Source organism: Galeopterus variegatus, unplaced genomic scaffold (assembly GCF_000696425.1).
Source record: "Galeopterus variegatus unplaced genomic scaffold, G_variegatus-3.0.2 Scaffold2153, whole genome shotgun sequence".
NCBI classification, from domain to species: domain Eukaryota; kingdom Metazoa; phylum Chordata; class Mammalia; order Dermoptera; family Cynocephalidae; genus Galeopterus; species Galeopterus variegatus.
In genome coordinates, this window is record NW_007728264.1 from 295024 (window position 1) to 312685 (window position 17662).

Below are 17662 nucleotides of genomic sequence, written 5' to 3' on the forward strand. Positions count from 1 at the left end.
CGGGGGTGTGTGTTAATACTTGCCAAGTTCCCTTTACATTTTTTGGTCTTTCCTTATGTGCATGCCTGTGTTGGATTACTAATTGCAAGGATAAGCAGTTAATTAATTAATTTTGTTTTATCTTATTGTTTACTATAAGCAGGCATCCGGTCTGATAAAAGCTTATGCAAGAAGAATCTATTTCTTGTTACTCATATTAACAGTATTTCTTCTATTCATATAAATAGATTAATCTAGTCAGATGTTAGGCATTTATATTGATGTTTGAAATTAAATTATTGGGGTTGTTGAGCTTGAACGCTTTCTTAACTGGTGGCTGCTCTTAGGCCAACTGTGAATAATTAATTTACTCTCTGTGAAAGGCTTCCTACATTTAAAGAGCTGTCCCTCTTTAGAGTAACATTTAAATTTACATTAGGAGTAGAATCTTCTTTAGGGAAATATAAAGTTGAACTAAAATTCTATTGTATGAATGGCTACATGAGGGTTTAACTGTTGCTTACTTTCAATCAGTGAAATTGACTTCCCTGTGAAGAGGTGAGGATATTAAAATAAGATAAGACCCTATGGAGCTTCAATTATTTAACTCAAATAAAATAACTTAAAACATAATTACAGGAAATAATCACAATTTTATGAGCTAAAAATTTTGATTGGGGTGACCTTGGAGCATACTATAACCTTTAAATGATTAAAACTTAGGCTTGACTGGCTTTTTCCTCTACTCATGGATCTTCTTCACTATTTTGCAACATAGACGAGTTTGTTCTTGTAACTGTCCTCAAGTAGCTTGTCTGGTTTTGGGATTTTTGGCTGAAGTTCTCTTTATGAAACTGTTCTAGTTAACTCATTATGCAAAAGGTACAAGGGGAAAACTTTGCTCTTTAGTACATGAAATTATTCTTTCATCTTTCCCTTGTGGTACTTTTTCTATAGCACCTGAAATAAATTTATATCTCCTATACTTCTTGTTTATAAATAAATGTTTTGATTTAATTAGGGTTGCTTCCTATGTGTAATTAAATTTGGGCTACTTTTAGTTCAAAGTGGTCTGTCAGTATGAAATTTTCCGGGTGTAAGCCAGATGTTTTAAATTAAGCTACTCTTTGATTTATCCAAGCACACCTTCCAGCACGCTAACCCTGTTTGGATTTATCTCCTCATATATATATATTAGTCTAGAAAGAATCGTAGATATTGATAATATTTGAGGAGGGTGACAGGTGGTGTGTGCATGCTTCGTGGCCCTCTTCAATTAAGCTGTGTGTACGTGTGTCATTTATTGCTAATGTCCATCAAGCATGAATCAATTAGCACCTTATGGTGGTTATGTTAATAAAGAATATTGATTTATAAGTCCAGCTACAATATGCTTGACTGCATCAAGGCTTCGCCAGCCAAGCTGAGTCACAGCATTTCCCCAAATTAAATACCAAATGCACCAGGCTGGCCAGTTAGCTCAGCTGGTTAGAGTGCAGCCTTATAACACCAAGGTCACATGTTTGGATCCCCATACAGGCCAGCTGCCAAAAAAAAAAAAAAACCCACCAAAATGCATGACACCACAGTTATGTGTGATCATGGGCTAATTAGTCATTAGTTCATCAAGATGTCTTATGTAAGAAGAACAAGTGAGTGATCTTAATTTTATGGCCCTGAAGTAAGAACCAGATGACAGGTATACTTTCACATTAGAAACCCCAAGTGTTATGGGCCCAGAGAAAGGAGGGGAACACTTCTCAAGTGGGTTGCTGATTTCATGAAGCTTGGTGATAAACATACTGCTATTGGAGATGACATGTAGGTTGTCAAGAATTGATTTGACTTAATGTGCTATGTATGACCCATAATAGTATGTTGTATATATGCTAAGGATTTAACTAAGCCAAGAATATTCACGGTTGAATGCTTTAATGTACAATGACCATCTAATGTCTTATGCACTTTATACAGTTTAATGTACCTGATTATATGCATGATGTATTTAATTTCATGTACAAGACATATATATATATATATATATATATATATATATATATATACTATTGCTTTAGATTGGATGCCCCCCAAACCTCATTGAATCCCCACTGTAACTGTTGAGGGCGGGAAATCCTATTATGGTAATTGAAAGGTGGGGCCTTGAAGAGGTGATTAAGTTGATGGTTTAATAGTGGACATGGGCATGGTTCTGAGGGCTTTAAAAGGGGTGTATGAGGAACTATCTCTCTCTCTTCACCATTTTCTACCATGTAAGACCCCTGGGTCACTGTCACCACCACCAAGACCCTCACCAGATGTGTTCCCTGGACTTTGGACTTCCCAGCCTCCAAAACTGTAAGCAATAAATTTTGTTTTCTTACAAATTACCCAGTTCCGTGTATTTTGTTATAAGCAACAAAAATGGACTAATACAACTATGCATGATATAGCATATGCTGTACGAGTACATTATTAATGGGCAAGCCACTTAATGCATGATGGACATAGGATGTTTATAAATTCACATTCTTTCAATACTGACATAGCACTTAAAAATTATTTTGCTTTCAAGTAGCAAAAATCAGGGAATAGTTTAAGTAGAATTTCAGCTTTGGGTGCTGATGGTGGGGCTTCTTCCTTGACTGTCCTTCAGAGATGTTATTCTCTATTTTTGGTTTACGAGACCAAAATATGCTATACTATAAAGACTCTTCATTTAAGGAGTTTATTCTCGATTATGCTTGTAAGAGGTATAAAGATGAGAATAATGAAGAATTAAAGGATTGATGCTATTTGTCTGGGCCTCCAATTCATGTAAGTGTGAGGAGGTCAGAAACTAAGATTCAAAACAAGCGTTGACTTAGTAGTCGGAATGTTATGATTTGTTGTTTAGATGGTTGAAGTATGGGGAAGATTGCTAGGATTAGTATGGACAGGACAAGGGCTAAGACACCTCCTAGTTTATTAGGAATAGATCATAGAACTGCATAGGCAAATAAGAAATACCACCCTGGTTTAATATGGGGTGGTGTGTTAAGGGGATTTGCTGTGAGGTAATTGTCTGGGTCTCCTAAAAGATCAGGGGAAAATAGGAGTAATACTAGGAAGATATCCTTAATTGTGTAATAAGGATGAAACAGAATTTTATCTGAGTTGGATGAGATTGCTGATGGGTTGTTGGATCCTGTCTCATGTAGAAATAAAAGGTGAACAATGACTAAAGCTGAAACAATAAATAGTAAGACAAAGTGAAAGGCAAAGAAGCATGTGAGTGTAGTTTTATAAACTGAAAATGGCCCTTAGATTCATTCTACTGGGCTTGTGCCAATATATGGGCTTGTGATAGCTGATAGTAAATTTGTAATTACTGTTGCTCCTCAGAAAGATATCTGTCCTCATGGTAATACACGGCCTATATAAATGCTGTGGCTATAACTGTGAATAGTAGTATAATCCTGATATTTCAGTTTTCTAAGAAGGTATATGACCCATAATATAGGCCTGGCCTGTGAGGCTAAATAGGCAGATATACCCTGATTTGACCATCATATATTGCACACAGGTATTGATATTCAATGCTGTATTCCACAGATATGTATAATTGATTATGTTTCAATTTTAAAAAATAGGCAGATAAAGACTACGGATGCTCTGTTGGAGTGTATTTATTGGATAATTCAGCAGTAGTTCACATCTTGGCAGATGTGTGTGACAGAAAAAATGCTGTTATTGTATCTGTATAGTGTGACTCTATATAAAATAATCTAGGAAGGGCCTATTAATGCAAATACATAGTACAAATAAGAATGAAGACATGGAAAGGGATGTATAATCTATTTAAAAGACAAACTGCTTTTTAAAAATTTAGCATGAGTTGTTAGTACTTAGGTAGATACTGCTAATCGAAAACCATAAGAATTTTAGAATGGGGGGGCCGGCCCGGTGGCACACTGCTACAGTGCGCCGCTTGAGAGTACGGTGGCGCTCCCGCTGAGGGTTCGGATCCCACATACAGACCGGTTCCCGCTCACTGGCTGAGCAAGGTGCGGGCGCAACACCGAGGGTTACGATCCCGTTGCCGGCCTGGTCCGGTACGGGCGCGACACTGAGGGTTGCGATCCGTTGCCGGACACAAAAAAAGACAAAAAAAAAAGGAAAAAAAAAAAAAAGAATTTTAGAATGGAAACGAACTTTAAAAATCAACCAGTCCAATTCCCCTACCAGCCACACGCCAAAAGAAAAGAAAGTTAACCAGTCCAGCTTTGAAAATTTTACAGATGAGGAAAACAGAGCTTAGAAGTTAAAGAAGTTGCCACTGCCTAAGATAAACCAGAAGTTACTGAAACAGCTGAAACTAAAATTCAATTCTCTTGACTCTTCTCATTGAATTAGGCACTTTCCAAAAAATTTTACAAGTTAATCTAAATCAGGTCCTGACCTCTACCTGAAATCACTGCTAGGTTTTCTCTATTACATTTACTTGAAAATAATAAAGCTATATTTTTTAAATGTTCTCTAATTTATCATTTCAAACAGGATTCCCTCCCTTACCCTATTTCCAAATTGGTTTTAATGAATGGGGTTTGACTGTATGTCACAATTACATGGAATATGAAATATCATTAAGTCCGGAGCTGAAGATCTTATAAAGAACTGATATTCAGTCATCTAAATAAGTTGAGTGGCAATTATGTGTCAGATACTGTCCTAGGTTCCAGAGATACAAGGATAAATACAAACAGTCCCAGTCCTCAAGGAGCTCTTACAATCTTAGTAGCTATCAGGGTTTGGTCTTTGAGTTTCCTTTTTTAGAAACTTTTTATTGTTGAAAATTTCTTTTTTTTTTTTTCCTTTTTGTCTTTTTTCGTGACCGGCAACGGATCGCAACCCTCAGTGTCGCGCCCGTACCGGACCGGGACCGGCAACGGGATCGCAACCCTCGGTGTTGCACCCGCACCTCACTCAGCCAGCGAGCGGCCGGTCTGTATGTGGGATCCGAACCCTTGGCGGGAGCGCCGCCGTGCTCCCAAGCGGCGCACTGCAGCAGTGCGCCACCAGGCCGGCCCCTTATTGTTGAAAATTTCAAAGATGTTCAAATGTTAACAGATGAGTATAATGAGTCCCAATGTACCATTACCCAACTTTAATAATTATTAACTCATCATCAATCTTACTTCATTCTCCCCCACTTCTTCCCCTCCTGTATTATTTTGAAGCAAATTCCAGCCATCATTTCATTTCATCCACACATTTCAAAATGTGTCTCTAAGAGATAAAGAATCTTAAAAAACAAAACAAAACAAAAACAACCATAACCACACTACCATTATCACACCTAAAAGTTAATAATTTCTTAATATCATCAAATATTTGTTCATGGATTCATAGCACCTGGAAGGAAAAGGCAAAACTTATCATATGTGTTTGGGTAAAATTTGTATTACGAAAAAGAAAGTTATATCATCTGTCAAATGTTATCTCAGTCACTGATACTTCCCAAAGAATTTAGTTGAAAAAATATATTGCCTCCAGTTGCAAATATATAAAGCAAAAGTGAAGTAGAGATACACTATTACTGAGTTCTTGTCCACGCAGAGAATGCAGAGATGGGTGATAATTCTCTGAAAGTAATCCCTAATCAAGACCTCGAATAGAGTTTTCTTTCAAATCATCAGGAGGTAGTGAGTTTTTGTGAACAAAAAATTGGTGGCCAAATTCTTCCATGAATTATTAAGTTCTTGGTATCTTATGCCATAGAAACTGTGAGTAGAAACAAATTTGAACACTCCCTGCTGAGCTTAAAAGAAGCAACAAAACATCCAATATATATGTTCTGTGGGAAAGTAAGAGATATGTCTATATTTGAGTCTCCTGTTAAGAAAAGGAGAAACATATGCAACATCATAATTAGATCACAGATAACATTACTGAGGGCTTATTAAGTGCCTACCACTCTAAGTGTTTTCCATGTATTGACTTATACTCTGGTTTCTCTTCAGGTCACATGAATCTTTAACCTTTTACATGTATTAACTCATCAAGTCATCACAGCAATCCAATGAAGTAGGTACTAATATTATTCCCATCCTACAGATGGGGAAACTTGAGCCCAGAGAAGTTAAGAAACTTGCCGAAGGTTACACATCTAATAAGTAGCACATCCAGGATATGAACCCAGGAAGACTAGCCCCAAAGCCTATACTGATATTACCCACTACGCCGAACATCTCTCAATATAAGGTTTGTATTGAAAATTACTATAATTTTTCTAATGGCGAATACTTCACTTCTGTTGAAATAACTTACTTATTTTCAGATTCCGGCATTTGAGAAACTTTTGGAAGAACAAGACGAAACAAACACCTGTATGATAAAGTAATAGGAAGTGATTGTTAGGAAGAAACATGCAAAAGAATATAAACCAAGTTATTAACATCGATTACCCCAGGAGGCAGAAGTGAAAAAAAGAGGGTAAGGGGAAGATTAATCTTATTTTATTTATAGATATTTGTATTGTTTTAATGGTTGCAATGAAAACATACCAATTTTGTAATTTTGAAGGATTTTAATAAAAGAATTTTAAAACAAAAATGATGCTTATAACAAAATTCTTAAATGGTTCCACAGTTCATATCATTGCCCAAAATGACCTGCTAGAACATCAGGTATGGGGCTGGCCAAATAGCTCAGTTGGTTATAGCACAGCCTTAAAACACTAAAGTCATGGGTTTGGATCCATGTAATAGCCAGCCGGAAAAAGAAAAGAAAAAAAAAAAAAGAACATCAGGGGTGGTGTATAAGTCTTTATATTTATTTTTCTTTATATTTTTCTTTCTATAAAGGAACCTGGAACTGGCCTTTGGGTCCCACATAAACTAGGAATACTATTCTTTGAGGGATCTGACAGCATGACAAACTGACAAAATGAGGTAGTTGGTAAACTTTCAAACCCTAAAAAGCTTTTTAAAAAAATACTATCTGTCCTGAATGATTTTAGACATTTAGCTGACTGAAGGCATGCAAGTATCTCAAGACTCCTGACTTTTAATACTTTGTATCCATTTCCCTTCAGAAGTGTGACCTCAAGAGTCGTTGAACAACAGGAAAACCACTCTAGAACCTTTCTGGTTTCCCATTTTTCACAGTGATTTTCTCAGTCACACCATTAGCAGTTATTATATCCCAATCTCACCCTCCTCTGCCTCACTACTGTATGTAAAAGTAACCTTTCGACAAAACATTTTCCTTCCTAGAAAAGAGAGAAGGGGAAGATCAGGTTCAGCTGCTCTCTTTATTTTACTTTGAACATCTGGGTTAATAGTTGTCATAGTAGACATTGATCTCATTGGCACTATTTTGGCAAAGTTTATAGACCAAGAGTAACATGAGCAGAGGAAATCTATTCACTTCCACAGGATGGGGATTACTTACTTTAAAGCTGTAAGAACTTGTTGTGGATCGTCTGAATGTTGAGCTAAATATTCCAAAGCTTTTCCTGCCACAATATGTTGTCCATTCTAAAAAGAACAAATATAATGTGTTAAATTACATCTCAAAGTGATACTTGAAAAATGTTATTTATATTCCTGGCTATTAAGGACAAGCAAAAAATATGAACATGTTCACTTTGTATTCTTAAAAGAGCTACTGCAAGATGGTAAAATGAAGATACAACTCAGTGTATCTGTAGCCCCAGAAACCCACTCCTCCCTATCTACAAACACTCACACTGCCTTGCCCACACTGCCTTGAATCCATTAGGACTAATCTTATTGTGCTCTTTATCCCCGTTTATTACAGTAATCAAAAGAATCCTAATCTGTCAGATCAGCCTCATTTCCAGCACTCTAATATCCAAATGGTTCTGTATGAAAGGGACCTTAGCCAGAGAATGGCCATCTTTGGGGTAACTAAGACCAAGCAGAACATTTCAGTTAGCTGTTAACTTGGGAACTGATAATCATCAATTCCTGAGGTTTGTAGAGGAAATAAGAAACTGACCATATGGCCGAAACTGCCCTGAGATGAAATCAAGCTCCAAAAGGATACTTCTCAAAGGTTTATTTTGGTTTACCTCCCATTACACCCTCTTATGCTGATTTACTTTAGATGTTGTACACCTACAATTAAGGATTGAAACTGTTTTCTTGTTTTTCTTACCTCCCTAAATCAACAGCAAACAGAGGAAATACAAGAGAAGGCAAAGCACCCTAGTTGATTATTAACTCACCTTCTTGCTTAAAGGAAAACTAAATCCACATTAGTTGGAGGTACTAATCATGTATTTTTATGTTCCAGTGAGGCTTGACTGAGGTTATTATCTTTGAGCTCTCCCCAGGAGATAAGGACTCCAACCCCGAAATAACATCAAGGGCTTGAAGCTGACAAATCCACCAACTGCAGCCTCCATGACGCCAAAGCACCCAATCCATCATGGGACTCTTACATCTGACTCAGACCCTCTACTGATCCTGTAACCAGCCTCCCCCTTTCTCCTGTGGGACAAAACCCTTACCTCACCTTCCCACCTCTTCCTTTATAAAGCCTAGAACAGGCATCAGAAGGCAGGATGACTTTAGCCTCATCATCTCCCACATGCCAGTTATCTGAATAAACCTTCCAATCCTTGCACCAGCTTGTGGACTTTTGAGTCATTTGCTTAGTGCAAGAGGGCAAGCCAAGCCTGGCTGCCTGTAACATGTGTAACCCCTTTTCTGTCCTCTTTTCCCATTTCTCCCCAACTCCTCCAACCCTTTCACTATGCTCTCTAAAATTCAGTCCACTATCAGCAAAATCTCCTCTATAAGCAACCTCTTCCCTGAAAGTTCCCTCCACATTCTTGTACTAATGGAAATCAAGGTTTCTGCCAAGGATACTGTTTCCACGGAAGCCCTCTCAAGTGGTGGCTGTTTTTGCTTTCACTGCCCTTCTACTCCTAGGCCTGGAGATTAAGGTGTCCTTCTTGCTCTTCACTGACATTTAAAAATTGTTCTCCCTTTCTGTTCCCTAAAATCCCCAAATTTGAATTTCCTGTCACTAGACCATATCACCACTATTCCTCATTGTTGCTGTGGTCTACCAGCACCCAGGCCATTTCTTCTCATTTCTTGACAATTTATCTATTGCTCAGTTTTCTCCCAAAACTACTCCTGTATTAATTTTTGGCATTTTCAATATACAGGTAGATGATCCTCCCTGCCTCTTAGTTCCTTGAATTCCACTCTGCCAATTACCTTAGCCATTCACTCTCAGTCATTCACTAGACCCTGTCATTACTAATAATTGCAACTCTTCCATACTCTCAGGTGAGCCAGGTGAGGTGAGCAAAGCACCTAGGGTACAAAACTTCAGGAGGCACTCACTCTCAGGGTTGTACAATTACTGAGCCTGCATTTACGTTACCCTGAGAGTGAGTGCCTCCGAAGTTTTGTGCCCTAGGTGCCTCACTCTCTCACCCTAGTTCCCCACCCCAGATCTCAGTTTCATGTACTGTATTCTACTTCTGACCACCACCTCTTACCTTTTCAACTCACTCCCTCTATTACCCTGACTCTAGCAATCCTTCAACTGCAGTTAGACCTCCAATGCACTGATGCTACCAATTTTTCACCATCCCTCATCCCCTTGATGTCTTCCTCCTTACACAGTTTAAACTCCAGGAGGATTAATTATAATCACTCTCTTGTTCCTTGATTTTCCTGTCCCTCTTTTGCTTATTGTATTCATCTGGCAAAACCACAAGTCTGGTTAAGTCCAACTTTCCACTGACTTTTGTGCCTCCATCCATTCAGCTGAATGTGGCTGGACAAAAATTCACACAATTACATTCTTCATTTTAAACCTCATCAAATAGGCCTTACTTTCTTTATTATAAAACTTCATCAAATTGGCCTTGATGCTATTGGCAAGCATATCACACTTCCCTAGTCATTCACTTTCCTACTTTCCTGGATGATTAATTTATACCTTATCCTCTCTTCTCAAATCCCTAACAGCTCCTCTCCCAAGGTCATCATTTGAGAATGAGAATGGGAGAGGAGAAAAGAGGAACCAGCAAAGGAGAATGAAAGAGAGTGACTCATGAGGTAGGAGGAAAACAAGGATAACGGGGTGTCCTGGAAGCCAAATGTGTTTCAAGGAGGAAAGAGTGATCAACTGTGTTGAATGTTGCTGATAGGTCAAATGCAATAAGGACTGAGAATTAACCATTGCAATTTACAATGCAGGAGTCACTGGTGACCTTGATCAATGGTTTTGGTAGAGTGGTGTATTGCCTCATGGCCAGCTTAAGGCAATTGGGTTGGGCTGGAAGGAATGCTTCAGAAGCCTATGCCCTAACCGACCAGATGTTATCGGACCACAATGGCTGTGTCACCTTGCATACCACTGATTTCAAAATTGCCCATTACTCTGCCAGAACCCTCCCTAAAAGTCTTATAAACCTCCTGCTTTCCTTAGTTCAGGGGAACTGATCTGGTTCAGTCTCCCCTCCACATTAGTGGAATAAAGCTTTGGCTGAAATGGCACTTGGCTCAGGTCTCTCTCTCTTCTCCGTCTCGCCAAACCTAACATGGTGGGGCAAAAGCTTGATTGGAGTAAGCTTGAGAATTGGAGGAAAGGATTGGAGACATTAAGAATAGACAACTCTTTAGTGGAGTTTCACTACAAATGGCAGAAATCAGGCAGTAGTTGGTGAGAGAAGTAGGGTCTGTTCCAAGCTGACATGACTGACTCCATCTTTGTCCCAGTTGTGAAAACAGCTAAATGCATTTCTGCACTCTGTAGTTCTGTGGTCACAAGCCTGTTCCTATGTTAGCAAGAAAACCACAGACTGCCAGCTCTTTCCTGTGTAGATGAGAAACAAGAGTTGCTCTCTAAAGCAGACCCCTCTTCAAGTAACCACACTTCCTGCCCTTATACCCAGGTGTGATGAAGACCCTTACCTAAAAAGCTTCTTTACCTAGGTTTAACTCACAACCACAGTAACCTAGTTAACCATTTGTTAGAAGACCCCTGATTTAGGAAACTCTGCCTGAACACAGGTAGAGGAGCCAATAAAAATGGCTTAACCTGCTTGTTTTGGCTTAAACCAGCTTGTTTACTCTTGCAGACCATCCTGTATGCCAAACAGGATGTGGTTTTTGATTTTATAAACCCCAAAATATGTTCGAATGGTACATATTTTGATGTTAATGAGTAGGGTAATAACTTCTGAAGGAAGAAAAATATTTGGTAGATGTAGATAGGATATGTTTGTGCATGAGGAAATGAGAGAAATTCTGTAGTGGAAAACCCAAAGGCAGGTATCTTCCTAAAGAAAGGTTTATAAATTTATATTTAATATAGAAAGCAGAAGAGAGCCAGTGGAAGAATTATGGAACTGTAGTTCTAAGCAAGAAAATGGTTTTCGTACAGGAAAAAGAATCAGAAACTAAAGTTTAAATAAGAAGATTCAACTTCGTAGTTTACAAATCACATCTTCAGCCATATTCTGGGTTAATTTTCATAACAATCCTGGAGGTAGGTATTACCTTTATTTCGCAAATGATGAAATTAAGATTCAAAGAAGTTAAGTACTTAAGTGGCAGAGTCAGTACTCAAACCCAGTCCATGAACTTCAAAGCTGCTACTATGTTTTTCCTAATCCTATATATTACTAAAATCAGATTTTTGCAAGTAACAAACAGGTGCAAGTATTTATTACTTCTAAACTAATGTTATGTGGTTATGAACTGAAAAGGTCCACAGAACGTCAAATCATTTTGTTCAAATTGAGAAAGATAAGTTTCCAAATAGATACCTGTTTATTTGTATGGTATGGGCATTTTTAATCTGGTGTTTCTTTTAAAAATTAATGTTTTGCTGTGTTTATTTTTTCTGTTTTAAGCACAATTCTGTTACATCACTTCGTTTCATTTACTTTAGTCTGCATTTAAAAAATGAAGAGAAATAAAGCAATTCCGCAACTGTACGGTAAATACTGGTCATAGCCTTATTCCCAGCTCATGCGCAAACCAAAGTTCCCCCTCCCTCCTAGGAGACTGCCCCTGGCCAAGGTAGTTTATCCAAGGAAAGGCACATCCCTTTTAAGACAAACAGAATGCTGGAGGAAGCAGTGAGCCGAAGTAAATGAACAAACACTCTGGCACCAGGAGAGTAATGGGTAGATTAACTTGTCTACCCAGCCAGATCTTGGGCGCAATCTGAGTTATGTGAGAGTTATGTGAGCTGGGTGAGGGTCTGCACGTAAGTCTGAAAATGATTTACACCCCTATTCTGATCTGTTCACTATATAACTGTTGTATGTACTCTGTGGCGGTGTGGATTTCTTGCTGACCGACAGTCATCAGTGTTTCTAAGTCCACCACTGGTGTCTCTCATAAGTCTAATAAACCAATGTGTCTGCCTGCTGAACCTCTGGGTGATTTCTTTGGGATAGGTAAACACTACACAAGTACACTCTCATATTTGGGGCTCCCACGTTACAGCAACCAAGCTTGGTGTGAAAATATGAGGCAAAACAAACAATAAAGGAAGTTCTCTTCTGTGCCTTGCTGATGATGATTTTATTGTCTTTCAAAAAGGAAAACAGGTAAAAGTCTAGTAGATGGATATGTATGAATTACCTCCAGAGCAAACTGGGCAGCTAAACTTAGGAGCAGGGTAGGTGAACCTCTATCTGTAAGTAGATTATTATCTTCTGGCTTTTCATCTGTTAATAAATTCTCTAAAGTAGTGATTGCCTGCAAAGCTGAAAAACAAGAAAACAATAAAAAAGAGAGATACTCTTATCAAAGGTAATGCCTATCTATGGTTAATTACACCATAATAAATTTGGAACTCATTTTAAAAGCATTAATATTTTTAAAATATTAATTAATATTCATAAAGTAATATGAGTTAGTAAACTGTCAAGGATGATTTGAACATCAGAAAAATGCCCAATTGAGCATTTCTACTTATCTGAATTTATCCTATGGATATATTTGTAAAAGTAAACAAACAAATATAAGGATGTTCATCTAGCATTGTCTGTAAGAGTAAATTATAGGACCAACCTAAATTCCATCAATAAGGGATAGGCTAAATACATTTTGGTACATCTGTAAAATGGAATTTAATACAGAATAAAGTTAAGAATTGAATGGCTGTGTACTTGCCAGGCACACAAAAAAAAGAATTGAATGGCTGTATTAAATTTGATTATATGTCTTAAAGATGGACTATGATAAGTTAAATATATATACTATAGACCTTAAGTAACAAATATATAACAGAGTTATAGCTTATAAGCCAAAAAAGAAGATAAATGTAACCATAAAAAACTCAATTAATTCAAAAGAAGGCAGAAAAAAGGAAAAAGGCAACAAAGATCAGCTGGGGCAAATAGAAGACAAACAACAAGACACTAAATTGAAATCTAACCATATCAATAATCATGTTAAATATAAGTGACTAAATGACAATTAAATTGCAGAGATAGTTAGCCTGGATAAAAAACACACAACTGTCAAATATATGCTATCTATAAGAAACACACTTTAAATATAAAGACAATATTGGTTACAACAAAAAGGATGAAATAATATATACTATGGTAAAGGTAATCAAAAGAAAGCTGGAATGGCTATATTAATATCAGATAAAGTTTATTTCAGAGCAAAGAATATTGCCAGTGATAGAAGGTTATTTTAAAATGATAAATCAATTCATTACGAGGATATAATACTAAATTTTTATATACCTAATAACAAAATTTCAAAACATAAGAAACAAAAACTGGTAGAACCAGAAGGAGAAATTAACAAATTCACATTTATAGTCAAAGATTTCAATATCCTCTCTTAATAATCGATAGATCAAGTAGATAGAAAGTCAGCAAAGATATAGTACATGTAGCAATATCAATCAACTCGACCTGAATGATATTTATAAAACACTCAACTCAATACCAGCAAAATGTACATTATTCTCAAGTGCACATGAAATATTTACCAATAAAGACAGTATTCTGGGCAAGAGAACGTGTGTGTGTGTGTGTGTGTATCTCTGTGTGTGTGTCTGTGTGTGTGTCTGTTTGGCAGCTGTCCAGTATGGGGATCTGACCAATGTATGTAAAATTATCCAAGTCATGCAAGGTATGATCTTTGACCACAATGAAATTAAATAATTAAAAATCAATAAAAGAAAGTTCTCTGGAAATATTTGGAAAATAAATAAATAACACACTTCTAAATAATCCATGGGTTTAAAAAGGAATCAAAAACCAAATTGGAAAGTATTTTGAACTGAATTAAAATAAAAACACAACATGTCAAAATTTGTGGATTGTCACTACAGCAGTAATTAGAAGGTAACTTATAGCATTAGCTGTCTCTATTAGACCAGAATAAAGGTCTTACATCAATGATCTCAGCTTTCACCTTTGGAAATTATCAAAGTAAACAAAAGAATGGATATGAAAAAGATCAGAATGCAAATAAATGCAATAGAAAACAGGGGAAAAAAACAGAGGAAAATTAATGAAACCAAAAGCTGTGTTCTTTCAGATGACTAATAAAATTTATCAATCTCTAGCCTCACTGACCAGGAAGAAAAAGAGAAGACACAAATTACAAACATCAAAAATAAGAAAGGTGACACTAGTATAGATTTTACAGATGTTAAAATGATAACATGGCACCCACTGGGTCTGGAGTAGAGAGCCCTTCGTCCTGGGAAACAGGAAGCAGCTGGAAAGGGGGCCACCCCCTAGCCCATCACGCAATGCATGTTTGTGGGGAACCTGTTGCTAAACCATTCATAGATGACCTGTTTCTGGGTCAGGGTTTTGGACTTAGTAGAGCAGTTCCCTCACTGCCATCTATTAAGAGTCAGCCCTCAACAAAAGGGTTTGGAGGAGGGAAAAAAACCCCACCAAAAATAAAGAAAAGGAAAAAAAAGAAAAAAAATCACTGAACCCCCCCCCAAAAAAAACCCAAATAAAAGAAAGAAAATAATTTTTTTCAAATATAAAAACTGATAAAAAGATAAAAATAAAAAATTTTTAAAAATTTAAAAACGATAATGTGGGGGATATTATAAACAACTTATGCCAATAATTTCAACAACTTAGAGGAAAGATAAGTTTTTGAAAGACAAACCACCAAAGGTAAATCCAGAAATAATAAATAATGTGAATAGACCTATATCTATTAAAGAAATTTAATCTATCATTAAAAACTTTCCAATGAAGAAAACTCCAGACCCAGATGACTTCACTGGCAAACTCTACCAAACATTTAAGGAAGAAATAATACCAATTCAACACAAACTCTTCCAGAAAATTGAAAAGGAGGGTGTACTTCCCAATTCATTCTATGAAGTCAGTATTACTCTGATAGGAAAATGAAAAACATTACAGGAAAAGAAAACTACAGACCAATATCACTCATGGACACAGTTACAAACATTCTAAACAAACTGTTATTAAATCAAATCATATAAAAAGGAGACTACACCATGACCAAGTGGGGATTCTCCCAGGAATGCAGCACTGGCTTGTCAGTTGAAAATCAATCAATGTAACTGACCATATTAAGCTTTTTTAAAAAATTGATCATTTGAATAGATGCAGAAAAACCATAAGACCAAATTCAACATTTATTCCTAATAAAAACTCCCAGGAAACAAGAAATAGGAGAGAATTTCCTCAACCTGATAAAGGGTATCTATGAAAAACCTTCAGCTAACATCATACTTAACAGTAGAAGACTGTTTTACCCCTTAAAATAAGGAAAAAGACAAGGATGTTTGCTCTCACCAATTTGACTCAATATTTTACTGGTGAATCTAACAAGTACAACAAAGCAAGAAAAAAAATAAAGTGCACCCAGACTGGAAAGGAAGAAGCAAAATTGTCTTTATTTGTAGACAACATAATTATGTACAAAATCTGATGGAATCTACAAAAAAGCTACTAGAACTAATAAATTTAGCAAGGTTGTAGGATAGAAGATCAATATACAAAAATCATTTGTATTTCTATATATTAGCAATGAGCAATCAGAAACTGAAGTTTTTTTTAAAATGCTATTTAAAATAGCATAAACTATGGTATACTTAGGGATGAATCTGACAAAAGATGCACAAAACCTGTACACTGAAAAGTAGAAAACATCACTGAGAAATTAAATACCTAAGTAAATGGAGGTATATAACTTGTTCATGGGTTGGAAGACTCAATAATGTTAAGATGTCAATTCTCCCCAAGCTAATCTATAGACTCAATGTAATCTCAATCAAAATTCATTTGTGTAAAAATTGGAAACTGATTTTAAAATTCATATAGATATACAAAAGACTTGGAATAGCCAAAACAATTTGAAAAAGAACGAAGTTGGAGGACTAACACTACGTGGTATCAAATTATTACACATCTACACTAATTGAAACAGTGTGGGAATGGTGTGAAGATAAATGAATAGATGAACAGAACAGAATAAAGAGCCCAGAAAGAGACCCACACATATGACAAATGATTTTTGATAATGGTGCAGAGGCAATTCAATAGAGAAAGAATAGTTTGTTAAACAAATAATGCTGGTGGGACGGGAAGTTATATTCCAAGTGCTGAAGGAAAAAAAACTGCCAACCAAGAATACTTTACTGAGAAGAGCTGTCCTTCAGAAATGAGAGAAAGAAAAAACTTTTGCAGACAAACAAAAGATGAGGGAGCTCATCACCACCAGACCTATCCCACTAAAATGTTAAACGGAGTTCTTCAAGCTGAAAGAAAAGGATGCTAGTTGATGATATAAAAATATACAACTCACTGGTAAAAGTAAGTACACAGTCAGAATACTCTAACATTGCAATGGTGCTGTTGTAAATAACTTATATCTTTAGTATGAAGATTAAAAGACAAAACCATTAAAATAAAAATAGCTACAATAATTTTTTAAAGGGAGACAATATAAAAAGATGTAAATCGTGACATCAAAACATAAAATGTGTGGGGTTCAAATAAAAATGTTGAGGTTTTTTTATGTGATCAAAATTAAGTTATCAATAGTGCTTACCAGAGGCAGGGAAGGGGAGGAGGGAAAGGGGGCTCAGGAAAGATTGGTATAGACCAGTACAAAGTTACAGTCAGAAAGAATAAGGTCTGGTGCTCTAGGATGATGATAGCTAATAATATTGTATATTTTAAGATAATCAGAGAAGAGGATCTTGAATGTTATAACCACAAATAAATGATGTTTAGGTGATAGACATGTTAATTATTCTGATTAGATCATTATACAATATATGCATGACTGAAACAACAAACTGTACCCCATAAACATGTACAATGAAAAAAATTTTTAAATTAAGTTATCAGCTTAAAATATCCTATTATAACTATAAGATGTTTCATATAAGCCTCATGTAATAATTAAAAACCTATAGTAGATATGCAAGAGATAAAAAGCAAATAATCAATGGGCCGGCCCGGTGGTGCACTGCTATAGTGCGCCACTTGGGAAGTGTGGCGGCGCTCCCGCTGAGGGTTCGGATCCCACATACAGACCGGTTCCCGCTCGCTGGCTGAGCGGGGCGCAGGAGCGACGCCGAGGGCTGCGATCCCGTTGCCGGTCCCGGTCTGGTGCGGGGGCAACACTGAGGGTTGCGATCCGTTGCCGGACACGGAAAAAGACCAAAA

The 17662-nt window shown here is 36.7% G+C and overlaps 1 protein-coding gene across 1 annotated transcript in view; it reads right to left on the minus strand.

Annotated features, from left to right (window-relative positions):
- The window catches only part of LOC103596965 (testis-expressed sequence 11 protein-like), a gene marked incomplete at its 5' end in the record, with an annotated part of 120189 nt that overhangs the window by 98059 nt on the left and 4468 nt on the right, over positions 1-17662 (minus strand). Inside the window, 3 exons of the mRNA XM_008580752.1 lie at positions 6286-6342; positions 7411-7496; positions 12606-12730. Coding sequence (XP_008578974.1) covers positions 6286-6342; positions 7411-7496; positions 12606-12730 — 268 coding nt within the window. The remainder of the gene's footprint in view (positions 1-6285; positions 6343-7410; positions 7497-12605; positions 12731-17662) is intronic.